This window comes from Phacochoerus africanus, chromosome 3 (assembly GCF_016906955.1).
Source record: "Phacochoerus africanus isolate WHEZ1 chromosome 3, ROS_Pafr_v1, whole genome shotgun sequence".
NCBI lineage: Eukaryota > Metazoa > Chordata > Mammalia > Artiodactyla > Suidae > Phacochoerus > Phacochoerus africanus.
Window position 1 is genome coordinate 199,116,466 of NC_062546.1, and position 25,267 is coordinate 199,141,732.

At 53.5% G+C, this 25,267-nt stretch overlaps 1 protein-coding gene across 1 annotated transcript in view; it reads left to right on the forward strand.

Moving 5' to 3' along the window:
* INPP5D (inositol polyphosphate-5-phosphatase D) overlaps window positions 1-25,267 on the forward strand; it is a 125,719-nt gene that overhangs the window by 91,503 nt on the left and 8,949 nt on the right. The window contains exons 13-24 of the mRNA XM_047773787.1: window positions 459-576; window positions 3,141-3,237; window positions 3,943-4,081; window positions 6,206-6,314; window positions 6,473-6,561; window positions 11,445-11,526; window positions 13,134-13,223; window positions 15,529-15,642; window positions 16,967-17,049; window positions 18,797-18,884; window positions 21,656-21,805; window positions 24,188-24,284. Of these exons, the coding sequence (XP_047629743.1) occupies window positions 459-576; window positions 3,141-3,237; window positions 3,943-4,081; window positions 6,206-6,314; window positions 6,473-6,561; window positions 11,445-11,526; window positions 13,134-13,223; window positions 15,529-15,642; window positions 16,967-17,049; window positions 18,797-18,884; window positions 21,656-21,805; window positions 24,188-24,284 (1,256 nt within the window). The remainder of the gene's footprint in view (window positions 1-458; window positions 577-3,140; window positions 3,238-3,942; window positions 4,082-6,205; window positions 6,315-6,472; window positions 6,562-11,444; window positions 11,527-13,133; window positions 13,224-15,528; window positions 15,643-16,966; window positions 17,050-18,796; window positions 18,885-21,655; window positions 21,806-24,187; window positions 24,285-25,267) is intronic.

Sequence of the window (25,267 nt, forward strand, 5' to 3'; positions counted from 1 at the left end):
AAAAACAAACAAACAAAAACAAAACCACAAAAAAACAAACCGAAAACCCAACCCAGTGGCCGCCGTCCTGAGCGGGTAGAACTCCAGGGCAGTGGCAAAAGGGTGGGCTCAGTCTGCCGGCGCTTCCCAGGATGTGTGGGTGTGTTTGGTGGTCCCTCCCCTCCCCCATCTTCCGGGGCCAGAGAGGGGCGCCTGTATCCGTAAGTGCATAGGGTCCTCCTCTTCCCTGCCTGAGCCCACGGGCCGTCTTTACATCACTGAAATCTCGCCAGTGCCGGCTCTCATCCTTCAGATAGTTTGTCTCATCTACGGGGCGCCCTTAGGAGCACCCCGAAGAGGCGGGATTACAGACGGGGCGCCCGCACGGGGGGTGGGGGCTGGGGGTCCGTCTCTTGCCCTGGGGCCGAGCGCTGCGTCCTGGCCGAGGGTCACAGCGCTGTCCTCCTCCCCCCACCCAGATCGCCATCCACACCCTCTGGAACATCCGCATCGTGGTGCTGGCCAAGCCGGAGCACGAGAACCGCATCAGCCACATCTGCACCGACAACGTGAAGACAGGCATCGCCAACACGCTGGGTGAGCGGGGCGGGGCTCCTGCCTCCAGGCGCGGGTCCTGGGATGGTTGGTCCTCCCAGCCTAAGTGCACTCAGGGTCTACACCCGTGCTCCTGGGGACCTGGCAGAACTCGGGAGGAGCCCGACGTTCTGTTTCCACCGAGCTCCCTGGGGGTGTCAGCCTCGCTGGCCCACAGACCCCACCTTGAGCATCAGGGACCAGGGACAGGGGTCCACGGACAAGCTGCTAAGAGCCAGATAGTAAATATCTGAGGCTTTTCGCTCCACATGCAACTCCTCAGCCCTGCTGCCGTCACACGGGAGCAACGTAGACAGCCGAAACACAAATGAGTGTAACAGTGTTCTAGAAAACTCTACGAGCAAGGCGTGGGCTCGACTTGGCCACTGCTGGCGGGTGGCGAGCCCTGGTCTAGATGCAGACAGACCTGGGCTGCAGGTGGAAGGTCGTTATCAGCCGTGAGCTGGTGGGGACCCGTCGGGGTGCTGCAGAGAATTGAAAACGGACAGAGGGCAGCATGCATGTCAGTCGGTGTGGGTGTGATTCTGTGTGAGTGTGTGTTTGCATGTGCGAGTGCGAATGTGAGTGTCTGTCTGTGAGTCTCACTCTGTGTGTGAGCCTGTCAGTCTGTGAGTCTGTGCATGTGTGTGTCTGTCAGTCTGTGAGTATGGGTCTGTCGGTCTATATGTGTGTGAGTCTGTATGTGAGTGTGAATGTGTGGGTCTGTGTGTGTGTGTCAGTCAGTCTGTGTGTGAGTCTGTGTGTGAGTCAGTCTGTATGTGAACCTATGTATGTGTGTGAGTCTGTCAGTCTGGATGTGAGCCTGTGTGTGTGTGTGTGTGTGTCTGTCAGTCTGTGTGTGTGACTGTGTGTGAGTCTGTGTGTAAGTCAATCTGTGTGTGAACCTATGTGTGTGTGAGTCTGTCAGTCTGTGTGTGAGCCTCTGTGTGTGTGTGTGAGTCTGTCAGTCTGTGTGTGAGCCTGTGTGTGTGTGTGTGGGAGAGTCTGTGTGTGAACCTGTGTGTGTGTGTGAGTCTGTCAGTCTGTGTGTGAGTCTGTCAGTGTGTGAGTCTGTCTGTGTGTGTGTGTCAGTCTGCGTGTGAGCCTATTCGTGTGTGTCAGTCTGTATGTGATCCTGTGTGTGTCTGTGTGTCAGTCTGTGTGTGAGCCTGTGTGTGTGTGTGTGTGTGTGTGTGTGAGTCCATCAGTCTGTGTGAGTCTGACCGTGAGTGCGAGGGGACAGGTGCACCCACGTGGGGCCGCGTGGAGTTGAGGGCGAGGCCAGCGGTTTCTGGTGATTGGCGTCAGGGACAGGACGGCGTCCAGGGGTAACAGGAAACAGAAGAATTTCTGCAGTTGCATGTGAAAAGCTCGCTCAGCCTTTTTGCTGACGAACCACAAACTGCCCGCGTCCACACCCACTTGTCCTTCCTTCCTGTGGCAGCAGCTGCCCTGTGCGGAAGCCCACGCCCTCTGCTGCCCAGCTACCCTCTAGGCCTTGATCCGCCTCTGCCGGGCCGCCCGCCCCCGCCACAGCCCCCTCCACCAGCCCGCGGTGCACCCAGACCCCCTCAGCCAGACCTCACCTGGCTGTGCCCCTGCTCTGGGTCCTCGGGCCAGAGCCGATACTGTGTCCCCAGCCCCACCCCGCACCGTCCTGGGTCCTGGGCTTGTTACCCCTGCAGACGGGGCCTGCTCCCCTGGACAGGCAAGGCGCTGGGGGAGCCAGAGTGCTGGCAAAGAGCATAGGCAGGACAGAGTGGCTGCTTGAGATGTGGGTCCAGGGACCTCTCTCAGAAGGGCCAGTGGGACTCGAGTCCGAGGGCTGAGGAAGGGTCCTCATGGGAGGAATGTTCCACGCAGCGGGGACGGCGAAGCAAAGGCCCCGTGGCTCCTGGGATCAGCTCTCGTGGGCGATTGGCAAGGCCAGAGAGGGAGCAGGAGGCCTGAGCCTTCTGAGTATGGGCCTCAGAGGGCAGCTGGAAGCGGAGGGCACCTGCGCTCTGGCCTCGCCCCCCTCCCCTCCCCCCAAATGGCTTGGAAAGTGCCCTTCCAGGCAGTTCCAAGGTGCTGTTGCTGCCGGTCTGGGGACACACGACAGAGCCACAGGGCGCAGTGTGGGTCTTGTTCTCTCCAGGAAGCGGGAGCTGGCTGGCGGAAGGTCAGGCCCCAGGCCCTGTCTCTTCCTTCTGAATCTTCTTCCCAAAAGGCTTTTCGGAATCTTCTGGCTGCTTTTCGTGGTCCTGCTGGGCATGTGGCGAGACTGACAGCCCCCTTAAAGGGAGATGCCGGAGGGGGTTACACCAGCAGCCGCCCTGCCGACACCCCCAAGGCTGCTGGCCGGTCACCCTGTTTTCTTGTCTGGAGGGGTCTCACCCCCAGCCCCCATCACCTGCCTCATCCCCCACCGCCGACCCTGGGCGAAGCAGCTCTGCCTTCTTCCTGCGCCTCCGGTTTCCCACACCTGTTCACGCTCTCCTGATGAATAACACGGCTTCACCCCGGTTTCCCGCCACCGGGCGAGCGCCCCCATTTGCCGCCCTGACGGCTTCCTTCTCTCCCCTTAGGGAACAAGGGCGCTGTCGGGGTGTCATTCATGTTCAACGGCACCTCCTTGGGGTTCGTTAACAGCCACCTGACTTCCGGAAGTGAGAAGAAACTCAGGTAACGAGCCTGTGCCCCGAGAGCCCGTATTGTCCAGAGAGTCCTCAAACCCTAGACACCCCCAAGGACGGCTCAGCCCGAGGCCAGCCCTGTCCCATCAGCCACTAAGGGCTTTGCTCTTTTCTTTTTTTTTTTTTTTCAGGGACGCACCTGCAGCAGATGGAGGTGCCCAGGCTAGGGGTCCGAATCAGAGCCACAGCCTCAGCCACAGCCACGCCGGATCCTTAACCCACGGAGTGAAGCGGGGGATCGAACCCATGTCCTCACAGATCCTAGTTGGGTTTGTTAACTGCTGAGCCACGAAGGGAACTCCCTCTAACAAAGGCAACTGCAGCACGAGTGTGTGAATGATTCTTGTCTAAAGGACAGAACAGACATTTCCTTGTGTCACTAACACAACGGACACCTGCATAGCGTTCTGTTTCTCAAGGGGAAACCTCCTCTGGGGCGGCCTTACAGATTAATGCCCCGTCTACCTAGGGAAGCCATCTAGAAGATTCTCAGTTCTAATTCCCTGCTGCACTGATGGCGCCCGGGCCCAGCCCCGCGTTCCCCTTTCAGCCCAGGCTCGGCATAAAGGTGGCCTGCTGCTGCAGGAGCTGGAGGTTTAGGTCCCCGAACCCCCGTGTGCCCTCTGACTTCCTGCCCCGTAGAGTAGGGAACCAGCGACCCTGAGCTAGGAGGGCTGCTTTTTCATTTGATTAGGCGAAACCAGAACTATATGAACATTCTGCGGTTTCTGGCTCTGGGAGACAAGAAGCTCAGTTCTTTCAACATCACTCACCGCTTCACCCACCTCTTCTGGCTCGGGGATCTCAACTACCGCGTGGAGCTGCCCACCTGGGTGAGGAGCTGTCCGCCTGGGGCTCGGGGCTGGGGCTGCCCACCTGAGAAGAGAATGCCCGCCTGGGCTGGGGCTGCCCACCTGGGCTGGGGCTGCCCACCTGAGAATAGAATGCCCACCTGGGCTGGGGCTGCCCACCTGAGAAGAGACTGCCCACCTGGGTAAGGAGCTGTCTGCCTGGGGCTCGGGGCTGGGGCTGCCCACCTGAGAAGAGACTGCCCTCCTGGGCTAGGGCTGCCCACCTGAGAATAGAATGCCCACCTGGGCTGGGGCTGCCCACCTGAGAAGAGACTGCCCACCTGGGTAAGGAGCTGTCTGCCTGGGGCTCGGGGCTGGGGCTGCCCACCTGAGAAGAGGCTGCCCACCTGAGAAGAGACTGCCCTCCTGGGCTAGGGCTGCCCACCTGAGAATAGAATGCCCACCTGGGCTGGGGCTGCCCACCCGAGAAGAGACTGCCCACCTGGGTGAGGAGCTGTCTGCCTGGGGCTCGGGGCTGGGGCTGCCCACCTGAGAAGAGACTGCCCACCTGGGCTGGGGCTGCCCACCTGAGAATAGAATGCCCACCTGGGCTGGGGCTGCCCACCTGAGAAGAGACTGCCCACCTGGGCTGGGGCTGCCCACCTGAGAAGAGACTGCCCACCTGGGCTGGGGCTGCCCACCTGAGAATAGAATGCCCACCTGGGCTGGGGCTGCCCACCTGGGTAAGGAGCTATCTGCCTGGGGCTCAGGGCTGGGGCTGCCCACCTGAGAAGAGACTGCCCACCTGGGCTGGGGCTGCCTACCTGGGTAAGGAGCTTGTCTGCCTGGGGCTCAGGGCTGGGGCTGCCCACCTGGGCTAGGGCTGCCCACCTGAGAATAAAACTGCCCACCTGGGCTGGGGCTGCCTACCTGAGAATAGAACTGTGGACCTGGGCTGCAGCTGCCCATCTGAGAATAGAATGCCCACCTGGGCTGGGGCTGTCACCTGGGGCTGGGCTCCAGAGGAAGGAGGCTCCCTGGGGTTAGCTCAGGGCAGAGGGTCATGGAGACGCACAGATCAGTCTGGGCCACAGCAGCTGCTGCTCTGGGACTCAGCGCTGCTCCCGTGATGGAGCTGCTGCCTTTCTATATGGTTGGCCTCTCCTCACACCTGCATGACCATCCTGGCCACCCCTCCTCCCCCCTCTCTGCCGCTCTGGTGCCCTAGCTGACCAGCGGCAGCTCCTGGACTTGCCCGTCTCAGATTCCCGGGAAAGGTTAAAGTCTGAGGAGACCAGCTCCATCTTCTCCCCGAGTTGCAGGTCCCCGGGCAGCCTCAGGAAGACATGCCTGAAGTTGGATCCCCGTCCGACGAGCAGCAGTCAGCCCTGCTCATGCGGGAGGGCCAGGGAGTCCCTGGGAAGGGCTGGGCAGGCATGGCCTCGGACACGTCTGGCACCAGACATGGTAGTTTTGGTGCTCCTGAACGATGGCGCAGGGGCCTGGCCTGGGAGCAGAACCACGCCCGCTGCTGCCTGTGTAACAGGAGAACCGTGGCACTGCCCGATGCCCACAGATTTGAGGGCTGGGCTTTCAGATTCTTGCCTAGCCTGACAGCGGGCTGGCTCACGAAGAACGAGAGAGCAAGGGGGCCCTACCCGCCTAGCTAGTGCCGTCTTAAAATGATGCTAGAAGTCAGTGTGCAAAAATGCAGCGTCCTCTGCAAATTTGGAAGAGCCAGGAAATTGTGCCATCGTGTTGCTCTTTCACTCTCCTTGCAGGGTTTTCCTTGGAGAACAGTTGAGTGTTAATAAGCACATCCCGGCTCCCGCTGTGGGACAGTGGGTTAAGAATCTGACTGTAGCAGCTTGGGGTCACTGCAGAGGTATGGCCCAGCCCCAGCCCAGCACAGTGGGCTAAAGGAGGCAGGGTTGCTGCAGGTGCGACATAGGTCGAAGCTGTGGCTCGGATTCAATCCCTGGTCCAGGAGCTTCCATTACACTGTGGGTGTGGCCATAAAATTAAAAAAAAAAAAAAAAAACAATCCCCTAAAACCAGGGTCCAGTGCAGCTTTGGGGGCTCCTGGTCCAGGTGCGATAGGCAGGCAGGTAACCACATGGGTGAAGGGGCTGTCTCACCAGTGGCCTGGCTGTGTCCTTGCTCCAGGAGGCAGAAACCATTATCCAGAAGATCAAGCAGCAGCAGTACGCAGACCTCCTGTCCCACGACCAGCTGCTCATGGAGCGGAAGGAGCAGAAGGTGTTCCTGCACTTTGGTGAGGACCGCCGTCCTGCGCTCGGGGGCCATCGTTCCGCCTCCCCTTTTCCCACATGGCCTCATGGAGGGAAGGGTTACGCCTGGAAAAGCGGGAGACTGGGCCCGATGTGAAACATGGGACATGACAGCTGAAACCATGGTTTTGTTTGGTTTCAGAGGAGGAAGAAATCACCTTTGCGCCCACCTACCGTTTTGAGAGGATGACTCGGGATAAATACGCCTACACTAAGCAGAAAGCCACAGGGGTGAGTCTTTGTCGTAAACACCTTCCTCTCCCCTGCCCCCGTCTTCTCCACCCCTGGCACGTCTCACCCCTCCCATGTCCGTGCCCAGAAAGGTGAACAGGAAGCAAAGAACACACTCACCCTCTAGGCAACAACACAGAAAGAAAGAAAACTGGAAATCGGATATTGAGTGTGTCACAGAGCAAAACCTCCCCTAAGGAGAGGCTGGGCAGCCAGACGTGCTCACAGCAGGGAGCCGGACGCAGGGTGCTTCAGTCCACGTGGTCTAACCTTCCGGGAGGATTTAAGGCATTATTTCCTCAACTGGGTTCGGAAGCTCCCTGTCTCTTTTCATGGAACAGAGATTACATCCTTTTTTTAAAGCAATGTTTTTTTAAAAAAATTGAAGTATAGCTAATTTACAATGTTGTGGTAGTTTCAAGTGTGCAGCAAAGTGATTCAGTCTGTGTGAGTGTCTGTTTCTCAGATTCTTTTCCCTTATAGGTTCTGACAAGATATTGAGTCGAGTTCCCTGTGCTGTGCAGCATGATGTCCTTGTTGGCCATCTATTTTATACATAATAGTTTGTATCAACTGATCCCAAACTCCGAATTTATCTTCCCATCCCCTTTTGTAACCATAAGTTTCTTCTCTATGCCTGTAAGTCTATTTCTGTTTTGTAAGTTAAGTTCATTTGCATCATTTTTTTTAGAGCCCACATATAAGTGATATCATGTGATATTTGTCTTTTAATGGTTTACTTCACCTAGTTTCATCATCTCCAGGTCCCACCCTATTACTGCAAATGGCATTATTTCATTCTTTTTAGGGCTGAGTAATAGTCCATTGTGTGTGTATGTACCACATCCTCTTTGTCTGTTCACCTGTTGATGGACATTAGGTTGGTTCCATGTCGTGGCTCTTGTAAATAGTGCTGCTGGGAACATTGGGGTGCATGTACCTTTTCAAATGAGGGTTTTCTCTGGGTATATGCCCAGAGGTGGGATGGCTGGGTCATAGGGTAGTTCTATTTTTAGCTTTGTAAGGAAACTCCATACTGTTCTCCATAGTGGCTGCACCAACTTACATTCCCTCAACAATGTAGGAGGGTCCCTTTTTCTTCACACCCTCTCCAGCATTTACTATTTGTAGACTTTTTGGTGATGGCCATACTGACGGTGTGAGGCAGTACCTCACTATAGTTTTCATTTGCATTTCTCTAAGGATTAGCAATATTGAGCATCTTCTCATGTTGGCCATCTATATGTCTTCTTTGGAGAAATGCCTGTTTAGGTCTTCTGCCCATTTTTAGATTGGGTTGCTTGTTTTTTTTGATATTACGCTGTATAAGCTCTTTGTGTATTTTCTCTTTTTTAAGTCCTGCAATCAAATATATGTCCTAATCTTCTAAGTGAATCATCATTATACAAGTCACTGCAGGACTTATCAGAGCCTCTACAAGTTTATGAGCATATAACTCTCTATGGGAAAATTCATATGCCAAACTCAAGTGGTCATGAAATATCGCTTCATATCTTATGAGACCACTTGTGTTCCAAGGAACTGGGTTTTGGGAAACTTCAATTAATCATTCACTCATTCTTGTTCAGCAAATATTTACTAATGACCTGGAATGGGCTGGGCACCATCTGGAGATCAAAGATGAGTCAGGTGTCTGCCCTTAAAGAGTTTATGGTAGGAAAGACAAGATAAATACACAACAAACTAACCAGAGATAGAATATGGTGATGCCCAGTGTGATGAGAAGCAGTCCCAGAGGGAAATGAGCATCACAGCAGGGAAGAATCAGAGGGGCTTCTTGAAGAAGGGCTATTTGTGGTATAGGAAGGGTGCTTGGATTTCGACACGCAGACAGGACAAGGGCTAAGGAGGGCTGGTCCATTCCGGTTTGAAAGAATTGCCAGAGCAAATGCCAAGGCAAGAAATTCTGGTGTCCCTCACCTTCTCGGGCCCAACCCAGGGGAGCCAGCCCCATGCGGGTCCCGAGGGTTAGAGGTGCTGCAGTGGTGAGCTTCCTGGGGCCACTAGAAATCTGGGGAAATGGAGAGCGCTTTGGACATTACCTGTGCTCAGGGGCAGGTGGAGGATTGGGCGGAAGTGTGGGAGAGAAAGGCCAAAGTCAGGGAGATGCCAGAACAAAGAGAAGTCAGAGGAAAAACAAACTGAGAGGAGGAGGGAAGATCCAGGATCGCTGCTGTGACAAGGCTGAGCTCAGAGCAGGACACCGTGTGAGGTGCCTGCTGGCTGCTGTGTGGCTGGGCTCACCTAGGTTAAAGGCACCATCAGGGCCGGTCCATGGATGTGCATTTGAAGGTGGTGAGGGGATGGTCTGGTTGGACTTGAGTGTGAGGAGAGAGACACTGGGGTCTGAGTTGGCAGAGAGGGAAGTCCTAGATGCCCGGTGAAGCATTTTCACCCCTTTGATGGGTAGCTGTTTCAGGAACCCACTGAAAGTTCTTCTGAGGACCTGGCAGCATCACAGTGATACCCGGAGATCTGCATCAGGGTAAAGGATGGGGATGACTCAGGGGACCAGTGAGGAAGCTGATCATGGAGACTCCAGCTAGAAACAAACTAAAGCCTGAAGCAGGTGCAGGGGGCGGGGGGACAGGGAAAATGAAAGAAAAGGAGAAAGCAGGATATATTGATGGACAGGATTGACATTGAGAGAAACTAGAAAATCAGAAGGCAGAGCTGGCTCAGAGAGGAAAAATAGAATTTATTTTCAGACTTACTGTATAATACTAGGGAAAAATCTCAGGGAAAACATCCAGAAGGCACCTGAAAATGCTAGATTGATGTTAAAGCAAGATGCCAGGGCAGGGTCAGAGATTTGGGAGTTGTCTGCACAAGAGAAGATGGTCAAACCCATGGGGGTAGGCGCGGTTGCCAAGGAAAGCGTGGAAGATGAACAGAGATGGGTTATGGACAGACTTGGAGGTCATCTTCATTCATAGAGGAGAGAATGAAGCAGAGACAACAAAGGAGATAGAGAGTATGTGTCAGTGGCAGGAAGACCAACCAGGCAGCTGGACATGGGAAAAGCCAGTGCTGAGAGACTTTCAAGGGTCGGTGATCACCAACTTGTACAGTGAGTCAAGGAGCCTGTGTTCATTTGTGGAAACCCTCCACAAGGATCTGGACTTGGACTTCGGAGGTTTGGGATAGACTTTAAAAGAACAGTTGGCGCCAAGTCTCGGAGGTGAAAGCCAGACTGCAAGAGGGTAAGGGGGGCTCTTTACTGAGAGTGTGCTCTTTACCCCTGGTGAAGCTTTTCAGAAACACAGATGTCTTTGTCTTATCCCCAGAGATTCTGATGCAATAGATTTGGGGCAGGACCCTGCTTCCTGGGTCTTTGTAAAGCTCCACTAGTAATGCTCAGGAGCAGCCAATGCCAAGAACTTCTGAGTTAAGAAGTAAGAGCTTGGCAGCGTCTGCGAAATCTAAACATGCCCCTACCTATTCAGCAGTTCTGCTTTGGTGTATACCCGAGAGAAGGTAGTGCATTTTGTTCATCCCATGACAGATACAAGGATGCTTACGGCAGCTTTGTTTATAATGTCCAAAAACTGGGAACAGCCCTGCTTCCATCAACGGTAGAGTCAATGAATGCGGTTTATACATACAAAGGAATACAACTGCAGCACAGGATGAAAGAACTTATACAGGCACCAGGGTGAAGAAGATTGAGAGCAGCTGACTGCAAGAGTCCATTGATAAGTTCCAGAGTGGGCAAAATCAAGCAATAGAGACATTAGTCACAGTAGTATTTACCTCTCAGTGGTGGCAGTATTGACAAGGAAAGGACATGAAGGAATCTTTTGGGATGATGGGCATTTTCTGTATCTTCATCTGGGCAGTGGTTCAATGGGCATATACAAATGTTAAAAATCCTCAGGCCACTTTACTGTGTGTAGGTTGTACCTCAAGTTTAAAAAAGGGTAAATGGGCAGTCCAGAAGTGGTGATGGAGAAAACAGAACCCCCTTGAAGGAAAATTGGTTGAAAAGAAAAAAGTAGTTTAAGTGGACGTCAGGCGTAGGCTCTTTTAGAACGAGTAATTTTATGTTCGTAGGCGGAGAAGAAAGAGCTAGAACTTCAGAGGAAGAGGATATTGATTAAGGAGGATTGTTATCATTGCCAGTTTTGCCTTGTCTGTCATGCCCAGTGGACGTCTTCCTCACAGGGTAGCCTGGAGGGGGCTTGTCATAGTACATTCTGTTTGAATGAGTAGATGGCTGGATGGCTGTGTGGATGGATGGATGGGTGGACGGATGGATGAATGGGGATACGACTGGGTGGGTGGATGGCTGGATGATGGATGGATGGATGAATGGATGGAGATGCGAATAGGTATGTAGGTAGATGACTAGATGGAGAATGGGTGGATAGATGGATGGATGGATGGATGGATGGATGGATGGGTAGATGTGTGGGTGGATGGGTGGATAGACAGATGGGTAAGAATATAGGTGGCTGGATGTGTGAATGGGTATGGGTGTGGGGTAGCTGGAGTGTGTTATTTAAGTAGCTGGAGAACATAAGCAGAGAGTAGGTTGAAGATACAGATAGAGGGGTTCATCTGAGTCAGAAGAAAAGAGAACAAAAATACAAGAGATTCTGAAACAGTGAGGAGGATAGGTAGGGGAACGCAGCCAGGTGAATAGATCTTATTCTAAAGCAGGAGTCCAGGCATCTGAAAGTGTGAATGGATCATGGCTGTAGAGACAGTGGAAAGGGTTTAGAGCTGCCTCTGGGGAAATCTTATGAAGAACCTCCTCAGATGAATGCAAGGATTACAGAGACCATGAGTTAATCTCTTCTTTTACCATGTATTTTCTTTTAAGTGACAGGCATCTTACAGGCTTTGACTTTGACTTGCAGATGAAGTACAACTTGCCCTCCTGGTGTGACCGAGTCCTCTGGAAGTCTTACCCCCTGGTGCACGTGGTGTGTCAGTCCTACGGTGAGTGGCAAGTTGGGAGGTTTGACTGCCCCAAACTAAAAGGGCTCCAGTCTGCCCCTCTGTAACAAAGGACAACTCCCTGCAATCCCAGTCAGGTGACCTGAAAGAGACATGCCTCCTGTCCCCATCTTGGGTTGAAACATAGTCAATATCTTCTAGTCTGGGAAACATTTGAATTATGGATTCGAATAAATATCTAGATTTATTTTTTTGAAAAGAGCCTATTAGGTTTGAACCAGATGAAAGTGGTGTTTTCATAGGTCAAAAAGAGTTAACGACTGGAAATTCATATGGTTCAGCCTAATACGTATCATAAGCCTCCACACATGTTTGGGGAAATTTAAAGATAAATTGAATTAAATTGATTTTTAAAAAGGCATCATGTACAATATTAAAATAAATAATTATGGAAAAATTATCAAAACCGATAACTGTTGACTTTACAAGTCTGAGATGTGCTGAAGAAATTCATAATGGCTTGTTCTTAAAAGCTAGCTGTTCCCATTATTTAGAACTACTCTGCTCTTTGTTCTCAAAAATTCACAGAATGGAATTATTTTGAACACTTTAGCAATTGAGAATTGTGGTGTTATTTTTAAAACATTGCGAATCTGCAGACAGTGATGTCCAAAGGAGGGCCGTCCTTGCCCCAGCATGTACCTCATGCGACCCACGCTGCAGGCCTATGCCACAGCTAAGGTCCCCCAGCCCTGCACCCTGGCCCCAGAGTGGGTGTCATAGCCACCTTTATGCCCAGCGGCCACCTCTGTGGCTCCCACTCTCTCTGGGGACTGGCAATCCCACGTTCAACTCAGGTCCCATGAAGTTGAACTGATTTCCCTTCTTTTCTTTTGTGCATGCCTCTTGCTGCCCAGAAGGGACCAGAACAGCTCCCCTGAGGTGGTTTAAGGCCTGTACCTGGCAGTCCCCTGGCCTCTGGTCTCCGTCTCCCAGGAGGGACGTCCCTAGCTGAACTTCACTCACCTTTAGATGCACAGAAAGGCAGCCCACCCCCACCCCTACCACCATAGCCACGGAATTGTTCTACCTTCAAAACCTACGTCCACCCCCCAAACATGCTCTGCTACCCTCCTCTCTCATCCAAGCCCCATGCTCCTTGAAAGAATTGTCTAGACTCAATGTCTATACTTCATCACTTTCAACCCTCTCCCAATCTCACAAGGCCTTGTGGGATGGGGGAAGGTGCCATCTCTCACCAGTGGGTTCAGTGACCCTAAATCCCCATCCCACTCTGGACTGTGGGCTCCTCATCAGTACAAGAAGGTACTTAGACCAGAAAAACCTCCCCAGTTCACACACACAACAATTTATGTATGTAAAAACTCACAAGTCTTTAGGAAAAACTATCAAGGCACATTTAGCTATGGAGGAGACAGTGTTACCTGCTTTCACTGAGACTTTCGAGTGTGATGGTGGAAGCTCAGTGGACCAAAGTTATACCACCACGAAAGGTGTTGGAGGCTTCCATAACTATAGGTCTGGAGGCTTCCATACGTGTAAGTCCATTTCTGCTATGCATTTGCCATCCTTGGCTTCCCCAGAGGGTTCCTCCTTCCCCGCTCAGAAAGTCCTTCCCTCCCCTGCAGGCAGCACCAGCGATATTATGACAAGTGACCACAGCCCTGTGTTTGCCACCTTTGAGGCAGGAGTCACCTCCCAGTTTGTCTCCAAGAACGGTGAGTGCTGGGTGGTGGGTGGCGTCTGTCGCTCTGTTCTCCATGCAGACGGGAGGCCTGGGCACTCGTCTTCTGGTTACAGCAATCAGTTGTCGGCGTTAGATGACTCCTCCTTCCAGGCGAGTCCATAGTCTGTCCATCGGGTGCCTTCACGTCCAAGCCTCCTCGTGATTTCGTGTCCTTCTCTTTGGCAAATACGTCCACTTTTTAAGCTTCTGTTTTAATACCGTCTCTACAACTGGGGACATGAGTGTTTTCCAAGATGCGGCACGTGTACCACCAAAGAGGATCCTGGGTGGGACGTGGATGAATATTAGCAACGCGTTTATTTTAATATGTTTTAAATGTGGCTCTTCCATATAAAGCAAGCGACGCTGGATTTCCATTTAGTCCTGTGACATACTTTCTTCTTTAAATACCTTTATTTAAGTTTAAAAAGCGAGTCTATTTAAAGAAAATGTTAAGTCAGTATTAGTGCGAGTGTGTGGTAGGCGGTAAACATGTGGCTAGGATATGGATGACTGAGTTTGGGGAAATGCTGGAGTAAATAGTACTCTGAAGATGCGTAGGTAATTTTTCAAATAATCCGGCTCAGCCCTGGTCACCAGTTTCATCCCAGCAGGGGCCTGGTGTTGTCTGTGGCGTGTCCAGCCCTGGGCCTGGGTGACCAGAGAGCCACATCGTCACCTCCTCTGCCCATCCCCGACTCCCATGGTCAGCGGACACTTCCTTGGTCAGCTGATTTGGGTGGGTTGGGTGGAAGGATGCTCTGCATCCTTGGCACCATGTGGGATGTGGGTGAGGCTGGAACCCTGAACTCCCTGGGACACTCTTGCCCCTGCTGTTGGGCCTAACATCCATGGCTCCGACAATGTGACTTCCACTCTCACACAAGCCTTGCCCCACCATCCTGTCTCCTCCTAGCTCTGGCCACCGTGCCTTTCCAGAACCTTCCACCTCTTCCCTGGCCCTCACCCATCTATCCTCTCTCTGAGTTCCTGCAGCGTTGATAGGGTGGCCTATGCCATCATCACACCCTGATGCATCAGCCTTGCCCTCCCTCCACTGGGACTCAGCTGACAGCAGATGCCCACAAACACCGACCAACAGGATTAAGCCCTGGTTGAGCATCTACCTAAGAAGAGCCTGGCCTTGGTGCTGGGTGGGTTCAAACAGGATAGGAAAGCTAAGGAAATAAGCCAGTCAGAGAAATAGGACTATATGGTTTCACTTATAGGTAGAATCGGTTTTTTTTGTTGTTGCTGTTGTTGTTGTTTTTAAAAAAGTCTGTTTATACAAACAGAGAGTAGAATGGGGTTGCCAAGCACTGGGAGCCCCAGAGTGGGGGGGTGGGGTGGGCAGGGAGGGGCGGGGAGATGTTAAGTCAAAGGTACAAGTTTCCAGTTATAAGAGGAATACGTTCCGGAGACCTGATATTCACCACGGTGACTGCAGGCAATAATACAATGCTGTCTACTTCAAATCCATCGCGGGTAAATCCTAAGCATTCTCCTCACACCAGAAAAAACAAACCAGAAAACCCCAGTTAATTACGTGAGGTGATGGATGGGCAAGTTACCTTGATCTTGGTAATCATTTCACAACGTGTGTGTATATATCAAGTCATCACATTGTACACTCGACATATACACAATTCGAGGTGTCAGCCTTTCTTCGATAAAGGAAAAAAGAAAGGAAAGAAGGAAGAATGGGGGGCTAGAGGAAGGGAAGGTGTGTCCTTGCTCTCGGGTGGCTCAGAATTTATGTGGAAGGACAGGCCACGGCTCAAAGGCAGCCTAAGGACACTTGAAAAGCATCATCTAAATGAACCCATGAACTGTAAGTTAACTGGCTACAATTGAACGGAAGGAGCAGAAGTCACTGTGCCTGAGGAAGGAGAGCAGGCATCCCTCACTCCCTGAACTCCTGGGTACCAAGCACCTGAGCCGTTAGACCTGCTCGCCTTGCTGGAACCTGCAGGGAGGCCGAGGCACTAAGGTTAAGGGCGCTGCCCGAGGCCACGCAATTTGGGGGCAAAGCTGAGCAAAGAGCTCTTCCTGCTCTGCTCTGCACCAGCTCTCATTCATCACAGAGGCCATTACTGTCGTCAGGGGTGCTCGGTGGGGTGGGGGGATTTCAGGGGAGACCTCTCCTCCACTTGGGCTCTCAGCCTCCCTGCATGCTAGGCAGGACCTCCAGGTGTGTGTGTGTGTGTGTGCGCGCGCGCACGTGCGCGCACACTGGTTTGAAATGCTCCATCTCCAGACACACCGTGGAACCGAATCTCTGTTCTCACCTGCTCCAGGCCCTGGGACAGTCGACAGCCAGGGACAGATCGAATTTCTCAGGTGCTACGCCACCCTGAAGACCAAGTCCCAGACCAAATTCTACCTGGAGTTCCACTCGAGCTGCTTGGAGAGTACGTGCTGGCTGAACTGCCTTTGTGGGGGGTGGGGGGGGGAGGGATCAGGCACAACTCTTTCCTAAAAGCCTTGTCATTGATGGTGTCTTTCTCCCCTCTCTGGGAAGGACTTAGCGATGGGCTGCAAGGGAGGGGGGGTCAGAGTGGGACTGCAGGTGGATGGTACCAAGGGACATCCAGTTATTGCGGGGGAGCCCCAGGAACCTGTGATGCTGTCTTCCCAGCCCCAGGGACGAGGTAGTCACTGATGCACAGACCCCTCAGCCCCCTGTAGGCGACTAGGCAGCTGGACCCTCTTCTTGCCCTTCAGGGAAGAGTTTAGCCCACTCAAGGGACCCCCACGTCGGGGCTCTGGCTCAACCAGAGTCCTGGGCGAACATCCAGAGCTTGTGCAACCAGTGCTGGGGCCGGAGCAGCCGCTGGCAACCACCTGGTCCTCCCCAGGGCCCTCTGCTCTTCCCTGCATCATGGGCATCCTTCTCAGGTGGCCCGAGCATCCAGAAGCAAGCTAGAGACGCACGGCCCCTGTTAGCCGGCAGCACCTAGCGCAAGCAGCAGTTAGGAAACACCCTTTCTAGGTGACATCTCTAGGCATATTGTCTAAAGCTGTTCCACGGCACAAAGCTCTGTGTGGTTTCTAGCCCTCCTCCCTGAGATGGTCGGGACCGGGGGGCAGGGTAGCAGGGGGTGACGAATCAACCCCGCAAAAGGAGGCTTTTTGTGCCTGGATGACACATGCTTCAGAAACTGGGACCAGGACGTGCGCCCCCAGCTTTCGTGCTGCCGCAGCCCCCTTCCTCCCGGATTTGCCTGGGCCCCGTCCTGGCGACTGACCTGCCTTCTTCTCGAAGTCTCAGGTTCCGGGTCACTGAGCAGGGGCCAGAACACTTCCCAACCTGCTGAGGACCTTTTGTGCGGGTGTTTTTAATCAACTATCAAGACATTTGCATCCATTTCTATGGAAACGGCATATTAGGAAGCTGAAATTAGCATTTCAAAAGGCTGCTATCTTGAGTGGCGTGGGCTGAGCTGTCCTGTTTCCTAATCTCCCTGCCTCTGATGTGACGATGTCTTTGTTGCCTGGTTTGTTGCAAAGAGGAACCAAAAAGGAGGGGAATCTCTTCGATTTTCCTAAAAATAATTAGACCGTGTTGGCAAATGACCATCCAGACTCACCAGCAAGCCTGACTCCTAAGGATGCTGTGGCCCCTACGGATATGGGGGAGGGTATCGCCATTGGTCCTGGCGGGTCCACCCTCGGGGTCTTCCCTGTGTGGCTCTTGTTCCTTTTCTGAAAACCAGCCTTGGTGTCCTCTGACAGGTTTCGTCAAGAGTCAGGAAGGAGAAAACGAAGAAGGAAGCGAAGGGGAGTTGGTGGTGAAGTTTGGCGAGACCCTTCCCAAGGTAGTTCAAGCAGAGGGAGAATGGCCGAGCCTGGCCAGGCCTGGCCAGGGAGCGTGGGCATCCCACGAGGCCAAACGCACAGGAGCCCACCCCTCTTTCAAGGTGTTTTTTGTTTTTTGGTTTTTTTCTTTTTTTGTTCTTTTAGGGGCCGCACCTGGGGCACATGGAGGTTCCCAGGCTGGGGGTCCAATCAGAGCTGCAGCTGCCAGCCTGCATCACAGCCACAGCCACACTGGATATAAGCCACAATCACGACCTACACCACAGCTCACGGCAATACCGGATCCTTAACCCACTGAGTGAGGCCGTGGATCCAACCCGCATCCTCATGGATGCTAGCCGGGTTTGTCACTGCTGAGCTACAACGGGAACTCCTTCAAGGCAGTTTATGACACCCTTCCCAGCAGCAGCTATATGTGGGCCTGGGCCTGGTGCCCCAATATTCCTAAATGGATTTTAATTCCCCTAATGGATTAAGGAAGGGATTTCAGGGGCACCTCCCCTGAGGACATGACATTACAGAGAAGGAACAGAGGCAGATCCCAGAGAGCTGGTCCCTGGTCACACGGCTGCAGGGACAGACCCAGGACCCACACCTCAAGGCCCCAGTTCCCCTGCAGCGTTCCTTCTGCTCAGCCCTGCTCGGAAGCTCCAGTGAAGAAATAGACAGGAGTCTGTTGACCCTGGATGGACAAAGACCTTGACGAGTCTGTGGCCCCAGGCGGGCAAAGGGCAGAGTCGCACACACCAAGGCACACCTTAGTGGGAACACAACTGTCCTTGTTGCAGAAAAACTGGTTTCCTGCCTGGGCCCCAGCACTGCTGTCTTGATGTTACCCTGACAGTGGACGTGTCTGATGTGCACATGGGGACACGTGGAGTAGGCCCCTGCTTCTTTGTCACTTCACAAAGGAGGGGGACACAGAGGGGGTGTCCCAGGCTGGGCAGATCTATATATTACACAGGGTGGGGGTCTCAGGCTCTCCTGGAAGGTTCCCTCAGAGGGGGTGCCCCAGGTGAGTTTAAAAGGCCGACCTCAGGCTGGTGTGGGGTCCAGGCGGGTTTCAGGGGCCTGGGGGGAACTGGCATTAACTCCCGATGGGCATTTCCTCCCGAAGTCCCTCCCTGTGCTTGCTGACGCGCCCCACCTTGGGGACAGCCTAATGTGCACGTGCTCCGTGCTCCGAGCCACACGAGAGCGGAGTTGGAGAGCGGCTGGAATTCAGGCTCTGTGTCTGTCCCTCCCTGCCCCACCCTCCCACAATCCACAGGATGCCCCAGGCCCAGCTTGGGGCTCGGCTGCAGGTGGACACAGGATGGGGGGCAGGCCCTGTGGTGCTACCTTCAGTGCAGCCTCTGTCCCAGGAGGGGGCTGAGGAGAGGGCTGCCCGCTGCTGGGGGAGCTGGGGTGAGGAGTGGGTGCATTCAGACCTGGCTCCTGGCCCCACCCACCTTGATCCTGGGGCGAGCAGAGGAGGGAGGGAAGGGGGGCATTTGGGGGTCAGGCCCTCTCCCCGGGGCCTGGGGGGCGGGAAAGGAAGTTAACCCTGCCTTGCTAGGTAGCGTGGACATGTGTGTTCCTTCCTGCTCTCTTAGGCAAGGAGAGCAGAGATCCGGATTGAGATTCGGATTGTGTAAACCAATATCTACCCTCCTTTTTCCCCCCACATTCCCCTCCTCTGGGCTGTCCCCTCACCCACCTGTCCCGCCTCCTGCTGACTCTGATCCTGTGCCCTTCTCTCTGCAGCTGAAGCCCATCATCTCGGACCCCGAGTACCTGCTGGACCAGCACATCCTGATCAGCATTAAGTCCTCTGACAGTGACGAATCCTACGGTAAGGGTCCCAGGACAGGTGCTACGATGCCCCGCCTGCGGATGGAGGCCTCTCGTGTGAGGGAGGCGGTGGCATTTCCTTCACAAAATGCCCCCCTGCTGTTCCAGTCCCCCATCCCAGTGCTGCCAGGGGGACAGTTACTGGAAAGGCCTCCTTGCCACCCCATCAGGCTCCTGGGAGTGATGGCCAGCCACCACACCACCTCCCATTTGCCGAGCGTTTCCGGTGTCAGATTCCATGCCAAGTGCTGGCAAGCATTACTTGGTTTATCCCAACGCGAACTTGAGAAGCAGATAACTATTCTGGCAGTTGGTAGATGAGTGAATTGAGGCTCAGAAAGGTGAGGTGACTTGCCCGAGTCACACAGGGAGCAACTGGCTGAGCGCTAATTGGTACCCAGGTCTGCCCAGCATTACGCAGTGCCCAGGCCAGGCAGGCTGTGGCCCCACCCAAGGTCCCTCTAGAGAGACACCATCTTCTGTCTCATCTTTAGCCCGTTGTGGCTTCAGCCCCAGTGTCAGGGGTGCCCTTGCACTTGGTACGGTCAGCACGGCTAGTACTTGAACTGAGAGGGGCAGGAAGCCAGAAAGAGGCTGGAGGCAGAAGCCAAGACAGCAGCTCCGTACAAGCCAGACCTGAGGTCATCCGCCATCCTGGAGGCAGTAGGGAGCCACTGAAGAGTCAGGCAAGACAGTGACAAGATCAGCTTTGCATCTTTTTTTTTTTTTTTTTTGCCACACCCATAGCATGTGGAAGTTCCCAGGCTAGGGATTGAACCCGCACCACAGCAGTGACCTGAGCCAGCAGGAACAATGCCAGATCTTGAACCCCTAGGTCACCAGGGAACTAGCTTTGCTTCTTCGAAATATGAGTTTGCAGCGATCAAGATGAGAGGTGACGGGGCCAGCATGAAAGTAGCGGCAGTAAAAAAAGAGAGACAGGTGCAAGTCGAGAGGTACCGTGAAGGAAATTGTTCGGCCCTGGGAACTGGGGGATGAAGCCCATCGAGGATGGCCCAGCGCTTGTGGTTTGAGTAGCTGGGCTGAACTGGGTCAGCTGTGCTGAGGAGCAGGCAGAGGAGACACAAAAGGCTGGGCCAGAGAAGTGGCAGGAAGCAAAAGCCTGGGGTTGCGACACCCTCTGAGCTGGGCCAAGAATGGGCACGGTTCTGATAGCAAATGCTATCAGTGTCCTGTGGGCGGAGGGACCTGTGGACCATCTGTGGATGGGGGAGGGGGGTAGGGGGGGGTGCAGGGAGGGGGCGGGGGTGAGAAGGCCAAGGACAGGCGACGGACAGGATGTGTACCTGGGTCCAGGGAGCATGGTTGTTTTCAGTGGAAGAGACGGAAGGTGCTTAAGGCCGGGAAGCAGAAAGAGGCCACAAACAGGAAGGGTGCCTGTGTGTGTCTGTCACCCACCGCGCAGGCGCTGCCCAGAGCCCTGGGGCTTAGTAGGTTCCATCACCACCCTCACTGCAGAGGTGAAGAAATGAAGTGACTTGTCCAAGGTCACGCAGCCCCTGAGTGACTTTGACAAGGTGCAGTGTGACCTCGGACTTGAACCCAGGCAGCCCAGCTCCAGAACCATGCCCTCCACCCCCTCCCAAGGCAGCCCTGGAAAGAGGCCCCCGACCCGGGGCCGGCAGAGCCTGAAAAGCGTGGCAGGGTGAAGAGAAAGGATCCCTGTGGGTGCCCGAGTGTCGGCAGGTTTGGTGGCAGGAAATGGGACCATGGATCTGATGGTTCCACTTTCTTTTCAAACACTGTCATCCTCCCCCGTCTCCTCCTCTTGGTCTCCATACTGACCAAGAGGGGGTCACACCAATACCCACGGAAAAAATCGCCCAGCAGGCTCCTTCCTCGTCACAGCCCATGGCCTCCTCACCCCCATGGGCTTTAACTTGAACTCTTTTTACGGTTGCACCTGCGGCACAAGGAGGTTCCCCAGCGAGGGGTCGAATCCGAGCTGCTGCAAAGGCCTATGCCACAGCCCAGCTCCAGATCCGAGCCACATCTGTGACCTACGCCGCAGCTCATGGCAACTCCAGATCCTCAGCCCACTGAGTGAGGCCAGGGATTGAACCTGCGTCCTCACAGAGAAGTCGGGTCCTGAACCCACTGAGCCACAACGGGAACTCCCTGATGGGCACGTTTGATGGCTCCACAGACTGAACTGGTCTCCACGTACTGAAATTAACGAGCTACACATCTTTTTGTGGAAAATGTCTGCTGGGTTATCTGCCCATTTGTCTGCTGGAGATTTGCCTCCGAAGAGTTCCTCGTGGAGTTGAGATAAAACGCCCTGTGTCGGGCTGGCTGCCACTCATGCTCCCCCAATCAGTCTTCATTCCCTTTTCATGTTTGCTTTTGTGCAGAAGTTTCCAACGTTTATGTCCTCTTATCTGTCAGTCTTGTTTTGTCATTTCTCAACTGCTTCAAACCTTGGAAAGTTATCATTCTCTCCAGCAAGCGGGTTAGGATTTAATTCTGGTTTTCTGCTGCATTTTCTATGATTTGATTTTTTTTTTTCCTTTTTTTCCACATCCACTAATCCGCATGGAGTTCCTTTGGCTGTAAGGTTGGAGCTATTTCCCCCAGACTGCGGAGGAGTTGTCCTGCAAGTTCTACGCCATGATCCCTGCCTTGGCTGTCGCTGGGAAGGGTCATCTTTGGGCAGGGGAGCTAAGTCTCCAGGCCTGGACACGCGTGGGGCTTCTCCCATGAAATGGGGGTGTCCTCACATGACTGCTGTCCCCTGTCCCCCATCCTCAGGCGAGGGCTGCATCGCTCTACGATTGGAGGCCACGGAAACTCAGCTCCCCATCTACACACCTCTCACCCACCACGGAGAGATGATGGGCCACTTCCGGGGGGAGATCAAGCTGCAGACCTCGCAGGGCAAGACGAGGGAGAAGCTCTACGGTAAGTGGGCAGCTCCCCCTTCAGCACCACGGGGCTGGGGGCAAGAATGGAATGTTCTCTCTGCCATGGCCTCAGACCAAAACCCAGCATCGGAGGGGATCTCAGAGACAGCCTGGCCCAACCCTTAGCAGATTCGAGAATTTCCTACAGAACCGCAACACCCCACAGCCACAAGGCACCCTTCCCCAGCCCCAGCCAACTTGCGTCTTTAAGGCTGTGAAGCTTGCACATGTGCCAGGTCCTCTGCTCTCGCTTTCGTCTTTGAGGCCTTAGCTCGTCTTGTCAGCCCCTGCACCAGAAAGGGCAAGAGTCCACAGGAGACCTACCTACTTACTGACCAGCTCTTTTCCTCCCGAGGGGAGAGAGAGGCCAAAGCTGTGACTGCAGTTGAGGGTAGAATCCCCACGTGGCCCCAGTTCTTCCTCGGGGCTGCACACTTATACGCACACAGGCCCTTGTATGTACCTGCATCCTGCCCTCATGGTACCCACTCAGGGCTTCTGTACCTTCTATGTGGCTCTCATGCGCCATACATACCCAGGAGGCTCGTCCTCATCCTTAGCACATTTCTTTGGCCTGTCCCTATCCTCGGACCAGCCACCCTCCAAGAGAGCAGCATCCCATGGCCAGGCAGAGTCCCCAGTACCCCTTTGAACTTGAACTCAGTCTTTCTATCCTGCTGGATGCCATGTGCTTGCTCTGGCTGGCCATCAGGAGGATGCATTTATCGTGGCTCTCAGAAGTGACACTGGTGCCACCCAACCACGCTTGGGAACAAATACTTGTCAGAGGCACTTCCTTGCCGCCTATGAAAGGCCAGCCTCCAGGAGTCATCCCTTCTCTGTCCCCAGAGGAGACCCTTCTGACTCCCCTTAGGCAATTTCAGAGGCCACATCTCTTGGATAACAATTGTCACTACTGAAAAAAAAAAAAAAATTGTCACTACTGCATTGTGAGAATATCGAAACATGGCCGTGAGACCCTAATAACTCAGGGAGAATGCAAGGAAGAGTCTAGATGCACATTTGTAATTTTCTCTGAGTCCTCCCTAAAACTTTTTTTTTTTTTTTTTTCATTTTTGGCCACCCTGTGGCATATGGAGTTCCCTTCCCAGGCCAGGGATCAGATCCAAGCCACAGCTGCAGCAACACCAGATCCTTTAGCCCACTGTGCCAGACTGGAGATCAAACCTGAGTCCTGGTGCTGCGGAGACCCAGCCAATCCCACTGCCACAGCAGGAACGCCATCCTCCATAAATTTTCAAAGCCTGAAAATTAAGACGTGTCCTTCTCAAGAGTATCCATTATGTTCAAACCTCTCCGCTTGAAATAAGAAAAGATTTGAGAGGCCCAGAGCGGCTCAAAATGTGTGAATCAGGCCTCTCTTCCTTTTCACATAGGCGATAGGTCGTTTTTTTCCTTTTCCTCTTGGATTTAATTCGTGCACGAAAGCACAGTGCCTAAAATGAGGTGGGCTTTAATTTTATACTCGGATGTATGAAATGATCATCTTATAAATGTCGTCTCATTTATCTCTCACAATAGCACTCAGATCCTGGTATGATCCTTGTTGGGTAGATGGGGAAACTGAGGCACAATGAAGTTAAGCGATTGGCTGAAGGTCACACACCGAGTAGGCAGCTAGGCCAGGGCGAAAGCGCAGGTTCACACGCTGCTAAGCTTTGCAAACTTGTGACCGTGAAGGGGTCCTGCCTCTCACATGAATGGTGAGGCAAAGACTCCCCGCTCCTGGGAAGGCACTGGGCCATCAAGGGTGCTCCCTCCTGTGGATGTGGCTCCTCGTTCTGCCCTCTGGGAGCTCTTTCAGGATCTAGGCCTAAGGGGGACTTGGCACCCTGCAACCAGAGTCAGATATGAAGATGAGGTCCCAGTTCTCCATTAGCCCCGTGAATAGCTAGGCTTTGGGCATCAAATGCTCTTGTAGAAATCTTTACGGGGCAGAGATAAATATGCTTAAGTTAGAGGGGAAATTTAGAATTTATTTTCTCAAAATCAAAAATAAAATAATTTTTTAAAAATTTAAAAAAAAAATGCTCTTCTAGAGTCACCTTGTTCATTGATTTTGTTCAGACCTGCCAAGAAATATGTGCTTATTTGACCCCTTGCTGACACCAACTAGTAGGAAGTGTTGCAAAATAGGACAGCTCTGGATCAGACATGCCAACGCTTCTCATTCTAGAACCGTGCAGGCATGACTAATCGATCACTGAACTCATGAGGCCCCAAATCTTTCTCCGCCCCTCCCCCTGGCCACCATCATTCACTGCCCAGCTTCAGCACGCCGTGGAAAGCTCTGGGCTGTGCTGGCCCAAACTCTGGGAGCTGGGCCCTCACGTGCTCTTTCCTGGCCCTTTTCTTGCAGACTTTGTGAAGACGGAGCGGGATGAGTCCACTGGGCCCAAGTCCCTGAAGAGCTTCACCAGCCACGACCCCATGAAGCAGTGGGAACCTACCAACAGGTAGAGTGGGGGGGGTGGGGGCGGTGCCAGGGCTTTACTGCCAACTAGCGTGGCTTTGGAGACCCAGGACCCAGGACTGGGAAAGCGAAGCAGAGAGAAGGCTAGGACCGAGAGGGAAAGAGAGCGCCGGCTGGGAGAGGGCTGTCCTGCTTCAGCATCGAGGCTTCTGACCACAAGCCCCAGGCTCTGGGGAGGTTGGTGTTTCTGTGATCAGGGCCAGGGAGACTCTTCTGTGTTGCAAAATTCAGTTCAATTCAACAAACATTGGCTGAGCACCTGTCAGGCTCTAGAGATACCAAGGCAAATCAGGAGCAGTCCCTACCCTGGAAATGCACAGCCTCCTAGAAAGATGCTGAGTCCAGGAGGATGCAGCTGTCACATTTCCCATGGCCCGGGGACATCAGCAGTCATGGCTCCAGGGCTCGAAGCCCCATCCTTTCCTAAGGGGAAAATTCACAGGGGGGAAATGCACACAGGCTGCTCCTGGCAGAGACCGGGCTGGGAAGAATCTGGACACCAAAGTCTGTGTCACTAGGGGGACAGCAAGCCCCAAATGGCAGGGTCACCTCAGCTCACTCATGTGGCCTCAGGTTCTTGAATCAAGCCAGCAAGGCTCGTCATGGTCTCCAGGCCAGCTGGCCTGCTGAGGAGGCAAAACTGTGCCAGGTAGTGGAGCAAAATCCCAAAGCTGCTGCAAAAATTATTTCTTGATTGATTTATAAAATAAATAATCAAAAGTGGCAGGGAGTTCCCGTTGTGGCTCAGTCATTAACATATCCGACTAGGAACCATGAGGTTGCGGGTTCAATCCCTGGCCTTGCTCAGTGGGTTAGGGATCCAGCATTGCTGTGAGCTGTGGGTAGGTCGCAGACTCGGCTCGGATCTGGTGTTGCTGTGGCTCTGGTATAGGCCGGTGGCTACAGCTCCGATTGGACCCCTAGCCTGGGAACCTCCATATATCTCAGGTGTGGCCCTAAAAAGCC